This window comes from Aquarana catesbeiana, linkage group LG12 (assembly GCF_042186555.1).
Source record: "Aquarana catesbeiana isolate 2022-GZ linkage group LG12, ASM4218655v1, whole genome shotgun sequence".
In the NCBI taxonomy this organism is placed as follows: Eukaryota; Metazoa; Chordata; class Amphibia; order Anura; family Ranidae; genus Aquarana; species Aquarana catesbeiana.
The window spans coordinates 4189851-4206129 of record NC_133335.1 but is presented as its reverse complement, the minus strand read 5'-3'; the positions used below and the strand labels follow the sequence as shown (position 1 = coordinate 4206129).

The 16279-nt window shown below is 43.7% G+C and overlaps 1 protein-coding gene across 1 annotated transcript in view; it reads left to right on the top strand.

Annotated features, from left to right (window-relative positions):
- Nucleotides 1–12082, top strand: part of HELZ (helicase with zinc finger) — a gene marked incomplete in the record, with an annotated part of 94877 nt that extends 82795 nt beyond the window's left edge. Inside the window, 2 exon segments of the mRNA XM_073607145.1 lie at nucleotides 66–312; nucleotides 9312–12082. Coding sequence (XP_073463246.1) covers nucleotides 66–312; nucleotides 9312–9652 — 588 coding nt within the window.
- Between the last annotated feature and the right edge of the window lie 4197 nt (nucleotides 12083–16279).

Below are 16279 nucleotides of genomic sequence, written 5' to 3'. Positions count from 1 at the left end.
ATGCTTTTTTTTTTTTTTTTGTGTAGAAATATCTTTTCATGTTTTTCCTTCTCGTCTCCGCCCAGTATGAACCGCGAGGTCCCGGCAGGCCACTGTACCAAAGAAGAATCTCGGCCGCTTCAGGGCATACAGGTCCCGATGAATTAGCCGCTTGTCCTGAAAATCTCGGTAAAGATCACCCCGACCCAAACAAACCAGCATCATACAGCTATTCATCTCCAGAGCTCTGGGTCAACGCTGCATCCGCCGCCCCGTTCCAGAACATTCCGTGCAACGGGGCCAACCGATCCGGAACACCAAGGGACATGCTAGGTAAGACCACACAGTTGGTGTTTTTACTGAGTTTTGCACAGAACAGAATTAAGAAAATAAACACATGAAAACAGCAAAACATACTTTGGATGTATTCCCTGTGTAAAAGGAAGATTTCATAACAGATTGCCCTTCCTAGTTTAACCCCTTCCAGTATATATCCCATAACTGTCATGCAAACCAATCAACATTCCCCCTAATTGGATTTTTTTTTTTCAATGAAAATAAAAAGTATAAAAAATGTAGTAGACCACATAAAATAATACATAAAATGTCTATATGAAAACATTTTTTTTTTTTTTTTAATTGGTTATGTTTTTATGTTTTATAGCAGAAAGTAAAATATATACGTGTGTGTGTGTGTATGTGCATATATGTGTGTGTGTATATATATATATATATATATATATATATATATATATATATATATATTGTGTGTTTGTGTATATATAATAATAATAAACAGAAAAAAAATGTTATATATATATATATGTGTTTGTGTATATATAATAATAAACGGGAAAAAAATGATATAGAGATAGAGATATATATACATTTTTTTTTCTTCATTTATTTTGCAAAGATTAAAAACCCAGAGGTGTGTATATATATGTGTGTATATATATATATATATATATATATAATATGTGTGTGTGTGTGTTTGTGTGTAAGTCTTTCAGTTGGGTACAGCGTTGCATGACCGCGCAATTACCAGTTAAAATAACGCAGTGCTTAAAGAGGAGGTCCAGTCAAAAAAATGTTAAAAAATTTAAACGTCAGCAACTACACATCCTGTCACAGGATGTTGGCAACATGTCACAGTACATGTTGGCATTCATGGTTCCCTCAATGATCTGTAGCCCCCCAGTGCCGGCAGCACTCATGCAGCCCCAGACCATGACACTCCCACCACCATGCTTGACTGTAGACAAGACACACTTGTCTTTGTCCTCCTCACCTGGTTGCCCCCACACACGCTTGTCACCATCTGAACCAAATACGTTTATCTTGGTCTCATCAGACCACAGGACATGGTTCCAGTAATCCATCTCCTTAGTCTGCTTGTCTTCAGTAAACTGTTTGCGGTCTTTCTTGTGCATCATCTTTAGAAGAGGCTTCCTTCTGGGACGACAGCCATGCAGACCAATTTGATGCAGTGTGCGGCGTATGGTCTGAGCACTGACAGGCTGACCCCCCACCCCTACAACCTCTGCAGCAATTCTGGCAGCACTCATACATCTATTTCCCAAAGACAACCTCTGGATATGATGCTGAGCACGTGACCTCAACTTCTTTGGTGGACCATGGCGAGGCCTGTTCTGAGTGGAACCTGTCCTGTTATACCGCTGTATGGTCTTGGCCACCGTGCTACAGCTCAGTTTCAGGGTCTTGGCAAACTTCTTATAGCCTAGGCCATCTTTATGTAGGGCAACAATTCTTTTTTTCAGATCCTCAGAGTGTCATCTCTTCAGTGTTGTCACATGAAAATATAGAATAAAATATTTACAAAAATGTGAGGGGTGTACTCACTTTTGTGAGATACTGTATGGGTGTGTGTGTGTGTGTGTGTGTGTGTATATATAGATATATATACACACACACACACACAATTGTGCTCATAAGTTTACATACCCTGGCAGAATTTGATTTCTTGGCCATTTTTCAGAGAATATGACTCATAACCCAAAAACTTTTCTTTCAGTCATGGTTAGTGTTTGGCTGAAGCCATTTATTATCAATCAACTGTGTTGACTCTTTTTAAATCATAATGGCAACAGAAACTACCCAAATGACCCTGATCAAAAGTTTACATTCCGCCGTTCTTAATACCACGAGTTGCGCCTCTTTACCATCAATGAGAGCTTGAAGTCTTTTGTGGTATTTGTGGATGAGGCTCTTTATCTTCTCAGATGGTAAAGCTGCCCATTCCTCTTGGCAAAAAGCCTCCAGTTCCTGTAAATTCTTGGGCTGTCTTCCATGAACGGCACGTTTTGAGATCTCCCCAGAGTGGCTCAATGATATTGAGGTCAGAAGACTGAGATGACCACTCCAGAAACCTTCACTTTATTCTGCTGTAGCCGATGACAGGTGGACTTGGCCTTGTGTTTTGGATCATTGTCATGTTGGAATGTCCAAGTCCGTCCTATGCGCAGCTTCCTGGCTGATGAATGCAAATGTTCCTCCAGTATTTTTTGATAACATTCTGCATTCATCTTGCCATCAATTTTGACCAAATTTCCTGTGCCTATGTAGCTCACACATGCCCAAAACATCAGCGATCCACCTCCATGTTTCACAGTAGGGATGGTGTACCTTTCATCATAGACCTTGTTGACTCCTCTCCACGTGTGTTTATAGTTGTGGACAAAAAGTTCAATTTTGGTCTCATCACTCTAAATGACTTTGTGGCAGAAGGTTTGAGGCTTGTCTCTGTGCTCTTTGGCTTATTGTAAGCGGGATACTTTGTGGCATTTGCATAGTAATGGCTTTCTTCTGGCTACTCGAGCATGCAGCCCATCTTTCTACAAGTACCTCCTTATTGTGCATCTTGAAACATCCACACCACATGTTTTCAGAGAGTCCTGTATTTCACCTGAAGGTATTTGTGGGTTTTTCTTTGCATCCCGAACAATTTTTGCTGGAGGTTGTGGCTGAAATTTTAGTTGGTCTACATGACCGTGGTTTGGTTTCAACAGAACCCCTCATTTTCCACTTCTTGATTAGAGTTTGAACACTGCTGATTGGCATTCTTAATTCCTTGGATATCTTTTTATATCCCTTTCCTGTTTTTTACAATTCAACTACCTTTTCCCGCAGATCCTCTGACAATTCTTTTGCTTTCCCCATGACTCAGAATCCAGAAACGTCAGCGCAGCACTGGATGAAAGATGCAAGGGTCTGTCAGGAGTCCAGAAACTCATTGACCTTTTATACACAGGCACTAATTACAAGCAAACAGATCAGAGGTGAGGATGGTTACCTTTAATAGCCATTCAAACCCCTTTGTGTCAACTTGTGTGCATGTTATCAGGGCCAAAATCACCAGGGTATATAAACTTTTGATCAGGGACATTTGGGTAGTTTCTGTTGCCATTATGATTTAAAAAGAATAAACACAGTTGGTTGATAATAAATGGCCTCAGCCAAACACTAACCATGAGTGAAAGAAAAGTTTTTGTGTTATAATTTATATTCTCTGAAAAATGGCCAAGAAATCCTAAAATCTGCCAGGGTATGTAAACTTATAAGCACAACTGTATATTGAAAAAATAATTTTATATATATATATATAAAATTATTTTTTTCAATGTACAGTTGTGCTCATAAGTGTGTATATGTGTGTATAATAGGATTTTTTAAAACAGCCTACCTGTAAAATCCTTCTCTTGGGAATACTTTACGGGACACAGAGCCTTTGATAATTACTTAGTGGGTTAGAGTTAGTCACCATCAGGTGATTGGACATTGGCAACCCAAGACGAGTTCCTCCCCTATATAACCCCTCCCACATAGAGAGTACCTCAGTTTTGTAGCAAAGCAATAAGTATCCCCACGTATAATCCCGAAGAGGGACAGGAGCTCTGTGTCCCGTGATGTATTCCCAAGAAAAGGATTTTACAGGTAAGTTGTTTTTAAAAAATCCTATTTTCTTGTTCATACATCACGGGACACTGAGCCTTTGATAATTACTTAGTGGGATGTCCCAGAGCAATGCTCAAATTTGAGGGGAGGGAGACACAGATCAGAAAAACATAGACCGCCCACGGACAAGAGGACTTGTACTGCTGCCTGCAGCACACTGCGCCCGAAGGCAGCATCCTCATGCCCTCTCACATCCACTTGGTAGAACCTAGTGAATGTATGGACCGAAGACCAAGTTGCAGCCTTGGAGATCTGAGCCATGAAGGCCTGGTGATGCACCGCCCATGAAGCACTAACTGCCGTAGTCGAGTGCACTTTAACGTGAAAAGGAGTAATTTTCTTCTTTACACTATAAGCCTGAACAATAACCTGTTAAATCCATCTAGAGAGGTAGTCGATTTTGATGCTGCCTGGTCCTTCTTGGGGCCTTCTGGCAAAATAAATAGACAATCAGTTTTTCGTATCTGAGCCGTTGCCTGCAGATAGATTTTAATTGCTCTTACAACATCTAGAGAGTGTAACAACTCCGTGGACTGCGGATCTGGAAAAAAGGACGGTAGGACCACATCTTGATTCGTATGGAATCCTGAAACCACTTTAGGCAAAAAAGTTAGGTGAGGACGCAACACCACCCTGTCTTTGTGAATATTTAAATATGGCTCTTTAAAAGATAGAGCTGCTAATTCTGATATCTTACTAGCTGAGGATATTGCTACCAGAAAAAACGATTTCTTTGTCAAAAGAACTAAAGAAGCACGGTGCAACGGTTCAAAAGGTTGTTTCTGTAAAACAGACAAAACCAAATTTAAATCCAACTGGCAGACGTGAGGCTTAACTGGCGGATTCAAGCGCAGTGCCCCCTGAGCAAAGGCCCGGAACAGGGAATGCGAGGCAAGAGGCCTTTGAAAGAATACCGACAAGGCCGAGATCTGGCCCTTGATAGTGCTCAAGGCCAGCTTCATTTCTGTGCCTAATTGTAGAAAAGTAAGAACCCTGCTAATGGCATACTTTCTAGGATGCTACCCACTGGATTCACACCAGGAAACATGCCTTCCAGATTCTGTAGTAGATGAGCCTGGAGGCCGGGTTCCTAGCATTAACCAGAGTGGATAGGACTGGCCCCGAAAGTCCACGGCTCTTTAGAATGTGGGTCTCAACAGCCAAACCGTCAAATTCAGACTTAGTAAGGCAGGATGGAATATTGGACCCTGTGAGAGTAGATCTGAGCGTAGCGGAAGAACCCAAAGTCTTCCTTCTGCCATCTTTACAATCTCCACATACCAAGATCGTCTGGACCAAGAATTACCGGCTTCGCTTCCCTTTTGACTCTCTAAAGGAATCGCGGGAGAAGCCGAACTGGAGGGAACGCATTGATCAGAGTACTGATCCCATGGAATCGTTAAGGCATCTGACCCTTGTACTAGCGGATCCTTTGTTCTGGACACAAAGCTGTCCAGTTTTCTGTTGAACCTGGAAGCCAACAGGTCCACATCCGGGGTACCCCATTTCCAATATATGGCCTGAAATATGTTGGGGTGTAGAAACCATTCTCCTGGACACAGCTGCTGGCGGCTTAGGAAGTCCGCCTGCCAATTTTCTACCCCTGGAATAAAGACCGCAAACAGGCAAGGAACATGCCTTTATGTCCAAGAAAAAATGTGAGTCACCTCTTTTTGGGCATCCAGACTCCTGGTGCCTCTTTGGTGATTGATATAGGCCACTGCCGTAGCATTGTCCGACTGTATCCGGACAGGGCAACCTGTAAGTCCATACCCTGAGGGCTAGACAAATTGCCCGAATCTCCAGAATGTTGATGGGCAAGAGTCCTTCGGCTCTGGACCATCTTCCCTGAGTGGAAGCTTCTTCCAGAACCACTCCCCAGCCTATTAGGCTGGCATCCGTGGTTATGACTTTCCAAGAATCTGGGAGAAAGGGATTTTCCTTTTAGTAGATTTTTGGTCCACAACCACCAATTGAGGCTCTGGCGTACCCATGGTGATAGGCACACTGGAAGATCCAGGGCTTGAACTCTTTTGTTCCAGGCCGAGAGAATGCTGCTCTGTAAAGGCCTTGAGTGAAACTGGGCGTAAGGAACAGCCTCGAATGAGGCCACCATTTTCCCTAATAGTCTCACGCATAGTCGAATGGAAGGATTTTTCCTTGCCTATGACTACCCGGACCAAATCCTTTATGGCTTTGGCTTTTGACCCAGGTAAAAATACTCTGTTTTGGATTGTGTCCATGACCATGCCCAAATACTCCAGCCTTTTTAGGAGCTGTAAGGAGGATTTTTCTGGATTGAGGACCCAGCCTACGTACTCCAAGTACTCCACTGTGTTGAGCACATTGCGGTCTAATCGTGCTACGGACTGTTCTACGAGTAGCAAATAGTCAAGATAGGCTGTCACTGTTATGCCCTGAACCCTTAGTTTTGCCAAGGGCGGGGCTAGAATTTTTGTGAACACTCGAGGTGCGGTAGCAAGACCGAAAGATATGGCCACGAATTGGAAGTGGCGCTGCTCCATCGCAAACCTTAGAAACTTTTGGTGAGCGGGAAATATTGGCACATGTAAATATGCATCTCTGATGTCTATCGATGCCAGGAATTCTCCTGCCTGAAGGGTGGAAACCACTGAGCGGATTGACTCCATGCGGAAAGAGCGAATGTTTAGAAACTGATTCAGGTCTTTTAGATCTAGAATAGGTCTGACATCCCCGTTCGGTTTTGGAACCGTAAAGAGGTTTGAGTAGAACCCCGAGCCTTTCTCTTCTAAGGCTACTTTTATAATTACCCCTTGGGATAACAGACGTTCTAAGGCTAGAAACAAGGGCCTCCTTTTCTGGATCCTTGGAGACCCTTGACCTTAGGAAACAAGATGGTGGAAGCTCCCGGAACTCCAGCTTGTAGCCCAGAGACACCGTGGAGGTTACCCATTTGTCCTGAATCTCTTCCCGCCAGGCACCTGCAAACTACAGCAGCCTTCCCCCCACTTGGCCGAGAGGGGGCACCTCTTCATAGGGAGGCTTTGGGGTTCTGCTTACCAGATCTTGGACCGCAACACTTCTTTTGTCCTTGGGCTTGGCCTTGGATCTTTCCCCTAGTATTGGACTGGGGAGGCAGTCGCCACTGCCTAGAGGTCGATGCTCCAGGGGCTGGGGAAAGAGAACGTCTAAATGAGGGACGTTTATTCTTCTTCTTAACCGGTAACAGCGTGGTCTTGCCCCCGTAATCTTCTGGATATATTTGTCCAGATCATCCCCAAACAGGCGTTCCCCATAAAACGGAAACCCAGTCAAATATCTTATGTATGAAGCCTCAGCTGCCCAATGCTTAAGCCTGCGCATGTGTACCAGCAAGAGAGTAAGGCGGGATGCTTGCTGAACAGAATCCATAATGGCATCAACCACAAAACACAAGGCCTTAGGAAGGTCTGCATAAACCTTGACCTCCTCGGTGGAAAGGAGGTTAAGCACCTGCTTCATTTGTTCCTTGAGGAACTGGCACATGCCAATTGCTGCGACCGCAGGTTGGACCACAGCGCCAGCTTTAGAGAAAGGCTTTAAACAAAGTTTCCAGCTTATCAGTTGGATGTTTGAACCCCTGAGCATTGTCCAAGACAGGTCAGGCTTTTATTCACACAGGAAATAGCCGCATCAATTGCTGGCACCCCCCATTTCTTGGTGAACTTTTCCTCTACTGGATAAAGCATGGAAAACCTCTTAGGAGGAGAAAATCGTTTATCTGGGTGAACCCAGTCCTCATACAACAATTTCTCCAGCAAGGGATGAATTGGGAAGGTATACGCAGCCTGTTTCCGAGATCCCAAGGAGGAAACAGAGTATATGGCAGCCTCAGCAGAGGACAATTTGTTTGTGGTAGGCACCAACTTAGTATAATATTGCACCTGCACTTTGAGGACCTGAGAGGCAGAAGAGAGCTTCTCCTCTTCCCCTGAATCATCTGACTGTTCCTGATCCCCATCCCCAGATAGGGATACTTCCTCATTATCAGAATGCTCATCCGATTTCAGTTTCAGGGGGGATGGTATCCTGTAGGCATGTCCAGAACCCCTAGAACTAGGCGGTGATTTCTTAATGCTTCTTTTACCTGCCTCTGAAGCCCTCTTACGGGGAGACATAGTCCTAAGCTGCCAAAGCAGAGGTACTAGCACAAATGCATTCACTGTTGTGCCTTAGTCTTACAATATTAACATTAGCTCAGTCTGCACAACCTGATGCCGAGTAGGTGTCTTAGGTATGCCTGGATCCGAATCCACTGAGATGCTTACTGCCCACAGCTCTGTGTCCCACCTCTTACAGAGGCTCCGGCGTTCTGGGCTTTAAACATAGCCGCCTTGCGCCTGCGCACTAGTGCGCCGTGCACGCCACACGCGCAGGGCACAAAACCGCTGTCAAAGTGCGCGTATCGTCATGGCGGCGGCCGGGGGAGAAAGGAGAGCACCTGAGGACTACGTGGGACCCCTAGACTGCGTGGGAGCCCCCCTTTCATCTTATGTGGCAGAGCCTGCAGCGGAGGAGGTGAGCGGCTTCTCAGACCAGCTTCACTGAGCGTGTATCCTGGATGGCATGTAAGTATACACCAGGTTTGTCTCTTACTCCCTCTAGTGGCGGAAACCAGGTAAGACATGTAAACGACTCAAAAAAAAAGAAGAAGATAATCCATAAGGTGTATACTTAGGATTGTCTTCACTTACCTTATCCCTGCCACAGGAAACTGCTGATAACAGACAGATCCAACCTTCACCCATCACAGCGGATAACGTTGTGCCAACCTTCAGGGTTCTGGGTTCCTACTCACAGGATCCTCTTCCCTGGACCTGTAGAAGACTCTGCAAAACTTTTCACGCAACTTAATTTTAGTGCACCAAAGCGCTGGATCCCAGAGCCCAGTCCTCAAAGAGAGACATTACAGGCAAAACCTTGTTTCTTCTTTCATGAGGCCCGGGTACCATCCATCTTAGGCGTATTGGCCCGAGGCATGGATCCGGTTGTATAGCTCCTAGGCCCCCCCGCAGAGACCATCAAACAGAGCTTTCTTCTTAGCACATTTTTAACGTGACCAACCACCTTAGACACTGGCGAAAAAAAAACTGAGTTACTCTCCATGTGGGAGGCGTTATATAGGGGAGGAACTTGTCTTGTAATTAGGGTTGCCAGTGTCCAATCACCTGATGGTGACTATCTAACCCACTAAGTAATTATCAAAGGCTCTGTGTCCCGTGATGTATGAACAAGAAATATATATTATTTTAAAAAAAAAATTGTATATTATATTTTTATATTTTTTTTTTCATTTGTGAATAAAATTACTAACGCGTTTCTGTATTCTTGTCCAGTTACTCAACAGAAAATCGCAAAGCCTCCGGACGACCATCTCAAACCCGAGAACATGCAGATGTCCAACTCTTTCAACTACAACGTCTTGCAGCATCTCGGCCAGTTCCCCCCCCTCATGCCCAACAAACAGATTGTAGAGCCCAATGGGGCTGGAGCTGCCCAGCAGAGTACGGGCGCCAGCAAACCCACCATGTCTTACGCAAGTGCCCTGCGCGCCCCTCCCAAACCCAAACCCCCGCCAGAACAGGCAAAAAAGAATAGCGACCCTTTGTCTTTATTTCAGGAACTAAGCTTAGGCAGTTCATCAGGTAGCAATGGTTTCTATTCCTATTTTAAGTAGTTTTATTTTTTATTTTTTTTTGTTTGTTTTTTTCCCGCCCCCTCCCCCGCTTCACTTCTGTGTTCTTGTTTTATACAGTATTTTTTTTTTCCTGTTTTGTAGAAAGAACACATTTTAGATTTGATTAATAAGTAAAGGAGAATACCAGGAACTGTTCATTTTAAGGTTTTATTTTTGGCTTTTTTTTTTTTCATTTTAAAGTTCTGGTTTTTTTTTTGTTTTTTTTTTTTTTTTTGTTTTTTTTGGTTTTTTTTATCAGTTTGCATAAAAAGTGTGTTTTTGTACACCTCAGTGTATATGTCTACTGCTCTTGTGCCCTTACAGCCAGATAGGGAAAAACGTCAAGAATCTCTTTACAAGAGTTACACAACCTATTAAAATGTATTTTATTGTATGCATTATGTATTTTTTTTTTTCTTTAATTTGTCAAAATGATCCGTTTTTTTTTTTTTTTTATGCTATAGCCTTGTACAATGCCACTCCTCTAAACTTGTGTCTGTCCTTGGATAGCAAAGAAAATCAAATAATTTTTTTACACCAATGTTCACGACAGTCGTGGGACTTTGATTCCCGCTCCATTATGGCACAGGTAGACATATACACATAGATACATATACACTAAAATGTGTGGCTTTATATTTATTTTTAAATAAATATACATTCACACAGACAGTTGATAGCTTTACCGCTAAGTCCACAAGTTGTTACAGAGATTTAAAAAAAAAAAAAAAAAAAAGGAAAAAAAAAAAAATATTAATTTTTTTTTTTTTTTTCTATGTTGAGCAGACTTATAACTGTTCTATGTAGAACATTTTCTTATGTGTCATGTTGCATAATAGTTTTGGTTTTATTTAAAAAGAAAAAAAAAAAAAAAACAAATAAAAAAATAATGATTAAAAAAAAATACAAACACAAAAATAAAAAAAAAAAGCAAACATTTTAAGAGGAAAAATATTAAAAATTTTGTCAAAGTGTATTTAAAAAAAAAAAAAAAAAATTGTAAGTATTCTTTACATTTATTCAATCGACATTGGCATCCAATACTGGATTTCTGTACCAGAAATAGCCAGTTAATGTAAAAATAGTATGTTACTGCTTTTGACCTCCTTTTTTTTTTTCTTTCTTTTTCTTCTTTTCTTTTGTTTGAATTCTTTCTTTTATTTTTTTTTTTTTTCAGAAAAAAGCAGCAAATGTTAATATTTGAGTTTCATCGACATTTTTCTTGTCAGAGGATGCTGCATTTATTTTATTTTGTAGAAAACATGTTCCTTTTTTTTTTTTTTAATGTTTAAATCTCTTTTTTATTAGGGACCGGCAAGCAGCTGATTTTAAAAGGATCTCTGGGGAGGGGTTGGGGGGGGGGGGGGGAGAAAGACCATGCATAACAGATTGCCTCACTAAGTGGGTGACTTGCGGACCTCCTTTTAAATGGTTTTTTTCTGATGACAACAGAACTTTCAGAGGCCGCTTGAAATCCATTTTTTGTGACACCTTGGTGCAAAAAAAAAAAAAAAAAATTTGTCTTTTTTGCTGCAATTTTAGTATCTTGCTTTATATCCAGTCCCTAATTCAGGAAGAGATTGGAGTAAAATCAGCCTTGTGTGCTTGTAATGGTATTTGTAAATTTTGAAAGCATTTTATTTTTTCAAATTAATCTCACAATGGTACCAACCTTTAAGAAAAAAAAAAAAGATGTGTTGACATTTTGTATGCTTAAACATTTGATCAATGTCAATCAGGAAAAAAAATACTAGAAGGAGGGGGAGACCGAATAATTTTCAAAATATATATATCTTTTAATTTTTTTTTTTTTTTTTTTTTTTTTTAAACGCATGTACTTTTGCAAGGTATATAATGCATTTCAGTTTTTTGTAATTTTTTTTTTCTTTTTTAAGTTCTGTTTTGGTTTGTTAAACTCTACAGATACCTCTGAGAGGGAAATAAATAAGCGTACAAAACTGCTTTAATTACAGAATAACTTGTCCACCTAATAAATGTGCAAAAACCAGAAAAAAAAAAGTGAAAAATATATATATTAAAAAAAAAATAAAATAAAAAAAAATTAAATAAAAGCATATACTTCAAAAAATAAAGACACAAAATCCGTTCTGCATTTTATTTTCTGACAGGCAATCTTAAAGAGCTTGTTTGTAACTTTTACTTTGATAGAATTTTTTTTTTTTTTTTTTTTTGTAACCGGATCATGAAAGCTTAAAGATAACACATTTTTAGGTATGTTGGTGCTCCGTAGATTTACTAACTATTTTACAAAGACAAAAAACTGTGTGAATTTGGTAAAGAGAAAAAAAAAAAAATCTTGTTTCTTTTCACTATGCATGCATAAATGTTTGTAATCTGGCTTAACTTCTCCTCCCCTTCAGTGATATTGAAAAAAAAAAAAAAAAAAAAAAACATGATAAAAAAACAAAATCAAGAAACCTTTGTTCTGCTTCCTTTCTTTTTTTTTTTCCAATTTAAAACAAAAATAATGTTACATTTATTTGATGTTTACATTAAAATGTGACAACATTTACGAAAACACGATCATTTTGCTGTTTTATTTGAACAGCTTCACCATGAATATTTTATACTTGGGGTTAATTTTTGTGGCATTGATAATTGCTGAGGCTTTGTACACACCGGCTGGATCTATATTTATTTATTTATTTTTATTATTATTTATTTTATCATTTTGCCGTAGCCGGCGTCTTTTCCCCCTAGTGCCTGCTGACTTCTTATGGCTGGCGGCCATGTTTGTGTAGCTCGGTGGCCGTGATTTGGTGTTTTTTAAGTTCAGGCAGCGGCAGCCATTACTGTGTAGCCCAGACGACATTTTTAGCAGGTGGAAGCTCCTCCTTTTAACCCGGTGCTGACTCCGGTGTTATCCTCTTCCTCGGACGCCACGTGTGTGCAGGTGTTCACCTGAGGCAGCAAGCGCTACGCTGGTGGGGTGGTGAGTCTGGTGGGGTCCCTTTCCTCTCTCTGCTGCAGGCTGTGGGGGGTGTCCTGGTGCCGCTACCTGCGTGGGGGGGTGTCCCTTTGCAGTGGTCGCTCTTGGTGTGGGGGGGTCTCTTCTTCCCCTATGGAGTTTTAGGAGCATGTTTCCCCACCTGACCCCCTATCAGAGGCTGCAGGTCCCTCTGGGTCCCTGCCATCCGTTGACGCACTGACGGCAGCCACGGAGTCCTTTGTGTCCCGGGTGGAGGTGGCTCTTGGGCGGTGGACTAGCAAGAAGCGTCCCCCGCCTTCTGCTTCATCTGTCTCCACAGATCCTAAATCTGATTCAGCTGCCATGGACGGGGCTCACCCTGCGGGGTCTGCGGCCATGCTCCTAGATTTTTTGGTCAGTGAGGATGATTCCTCTGCCCCTGAGGCTGCGCATGAGAAGGTGGACGCACTGATTGCATCTGTGCGGGAAACTTAAAAAATGGAGGCTGCGGTGGAGGTGCCGGTCCCTTTTGGCACTTGCAAGCCATCTCGCGCAGCAAAAGTGTTCCCTTATCCCTTATTTTTGACAAGTTTGTGTGTAAGGAATGGGAGCGTCCAAAACGTCCCTTTGTGATTCCCAAAGTGCTTCGCTGTGTGTAATCCTTTTGTGGAGAGTCTTCTCAAGAAGTGGACGACTCCACCTGTGGTGGATCCTCTGGTCTCTCGATTGAACAAAGCCACCATGATTCCAGTTGACAGGAAGGCAGAGTCCCTGAGCTGCACTATGTTCACTATTGCGGGTTCGGTGCTTCGGCCGGTCCTGGCCATTGCCCTGGTGTCTCAAACACTGACGGGGTGGGCAAAGCTGTTGTGCCGTGACCTGGAGGGTGATCAGTTTCCTCCTTCCTTCGCTGACTTGGCAGACCAGCTAGTCCAGGGGCTCCAGTTTCTCTGTGGTGCCTCTTTGGACGCGGCTCCCTTGCTTTCTAAGCTGTCTGTTTCAGCGGTAGTGCTTCGGTGGGTATTGTGGCTGAAGTGTTGGACTGCAGACCAGGCCTCTAAAAAAAAAGCCCTAGTTGATCAGCCTTTTCAAGGTGATTGTTTTGTTTGGGGCCACTCTGGATGATATTAAGAGTGTCACAGGGGGCAAGAGTACTTTTCCTCCACAGTCAAAAAAGGGGAAGGAGCCATGTCGCAAGCGTGGTCTTTCCTTCTCGGCACACAGATTTTGGGTGGCTAATAAATTACCAAAAGTCTGCGCTGATTCCAGTTCAGAAATTGGTTTATATGGGTCTGACTCTTCCGCTCTGGCCAGAATGTTCCTTCCACAGGACGAACTCCAGAAGTTAAAGGATGCAACCCGCTTACTGCTGTCCAGCAGGTAGGTCTCCCTGCGGACTTGCATGCGGTTGCTAGGCCTGATGTTGTCTACGTTCGAGGGGGTCCCATTTGCTCAGTTCCATACGAGACCCCTGCAAAAGGAGATCTTGTCGAAATGGGACAAATGTCCAGGGTCTCTGGACAGTCAATTTCGGCCGAGCCAAGGAACCAAAGGGTCCCTGATCTGGTGGCTTCCTTCCCCGCGTCTCTTGGGCAGGGGAAATTCTTTCTCCAGAGAAGAAACGCTCCAGCGCACAAGTGGATTACCAGACAAACTATATAATGTCACAGGCCTTGCTGCCCTCAAGGATGGGGAATTCCTAATAGTCAAATATATAAAAGAAAAGAAGGGGCGCACCTTGTGCATTATCCTTTGAATATGTATTTATTACAAGTAATAAAAAGAAAACTACTCACAAACGATTGTAGAGTTCTTACGATATGAATAGTCATCAAATAACAGCATTCAGTCAGAGATGAGCAAAACTCTCCAGAGGTCACAGAGGGAATCACTGCCAGCTGACGCGTTTTGAAGGGAAAGTCCCTTCTTCCTCAGAGCTCAGCAGATTTCTTTCTCCCTCTGTACTAGACTGTGGTTACCACTGATGCCAGTCTGTCTGGGTGGGGAGGAGTCCTGGGCCTGAGCTCTGCTCGGGGTTGCTGCATGCTGGAGGAATCCAGCCTACCTATCAACATCTTGGAACTCCAGGTGATCAGACTCTGTCTGGATCATTGAACGGATCGACTTCAGGGGCTCCTGGTACGGATCCAGTCGGACAATGGCACGGTGGTGGCCTATGTCAACCATCAGGGAGGAACAAGGAGTGTGTTATTGGCCCTGGAGGGAGCAGGCATTCTCTGATGGGCAGAGCGTTTTGTCCCGGCCATCTCCGCCATCCACATTCTGGGGGTCGACAACTGGCAGGCAGATTACCTCAGTCGACAAGTGTTGGACCAAGGGGAGTGGTCCCTTCATCAGGAGATATTTCAACAGATATGTCTGCGTTGGGGCTCTCCAGAGGTAGATATGATGGCATCCCGGGTCAACAGGAAGGTGCAGAGGTTTGTGGCCAGGTCTCAGGACCCTCTGGCAGACGCCTCAGACACTCTGGTGGCTCCATGGGGCCAGTATCGTCTGATCTACGCCTTTCCTCCTCTCAAGCTTCTGCCTCGGCTGTTATGCAGGATCGAGGCCGAAGGAATTCCAGTCATTCTAGTGGCCCCGGACTGGCCTCGTTGGTCCTGGTACGCTGATCTGGTGCGTATGGTCGCAGACACCCCCCTGGTGGCTGCCTCTCAGGGAGGATCTGCTATCCCAAGGTCCGATCTTCCACCCTGCTTTGCCGTCGCTGGCTTTAATGGCCTGGCTGTTGAAAGACAGATGTTGAAGGATAGAGGCTGCGTCGGTGATTCTGACACTACTCAAAGCTTCATGGTGTGAGTCAGTGGTGTTTCACCCACGTTCCTTTTCGGGGGCTCGGATTTTAACTTCTCTTCTGAGGGGCGTTGAAAAGAATTTGGCCTTGAGTACTGTCAAGGGCCAGGTGTTGGCTTTGGCAGTTTTCTTTCAACGCCCCCTGGCTTCGCATACCTTCATTCAGGGGGTGCGACATGTGGTTCCATCGGTGCGATCTTCTTTGCCACCGTGGGACTTGAATCTGGTGCTTTCAGTTCTACAGAAGCTTCTGTTTGAAAATATTCGAGAAATTCCCCTGCTCACTCTGTCACAGAAGGTTGCCTTCTTGGTGGCTATCACCTCTGTTTGCAGGGTGTCGGAATTGGCCGTGCTATCCTGTCGCATGCCCTACCTGGTAATTCATGAGTACAAGGTTGTTTTTCATCCTTGTCCTTTGTTCCTTCCAAAAGTTGTTTGTTTTCCATTTAAATGAAGACGTAGTGTTGCCTTCCCTGTGTCCCAGGCCGCAACATCCGAGGGAATTTGCCTTACACACCTTGGATGTGGTTCGGGCAGTCGGGGTATATTTGGCAGCCACTGAGTCCTTTCGGAGGTCAGACTCCCTGTTCGTGATCGGACCAAAGAAGGGGCTGTCTGCTTCTTCGGTGACCATTTCTAGATGCATCAGATAGACGGTGACTTAGGCCTATTCTGTCAGGGGTTGTGTTCCTCCCTTCCCTGTGAAGGCGCACTCTATTGGGGCGCTGAATGCCTCCTGGGCCTTCCGCCATCAGGCGTCAGTGACGCAAGTGTGCAAGGCGGCCACCTGGTCATCGGTGCACACTTTCACAAAATTTTACAAGGTGGATATATGCTGGCATCTGCGGGTGTCTCTTTTGGCCTCAAGGTTCTGCAGGCTGCGG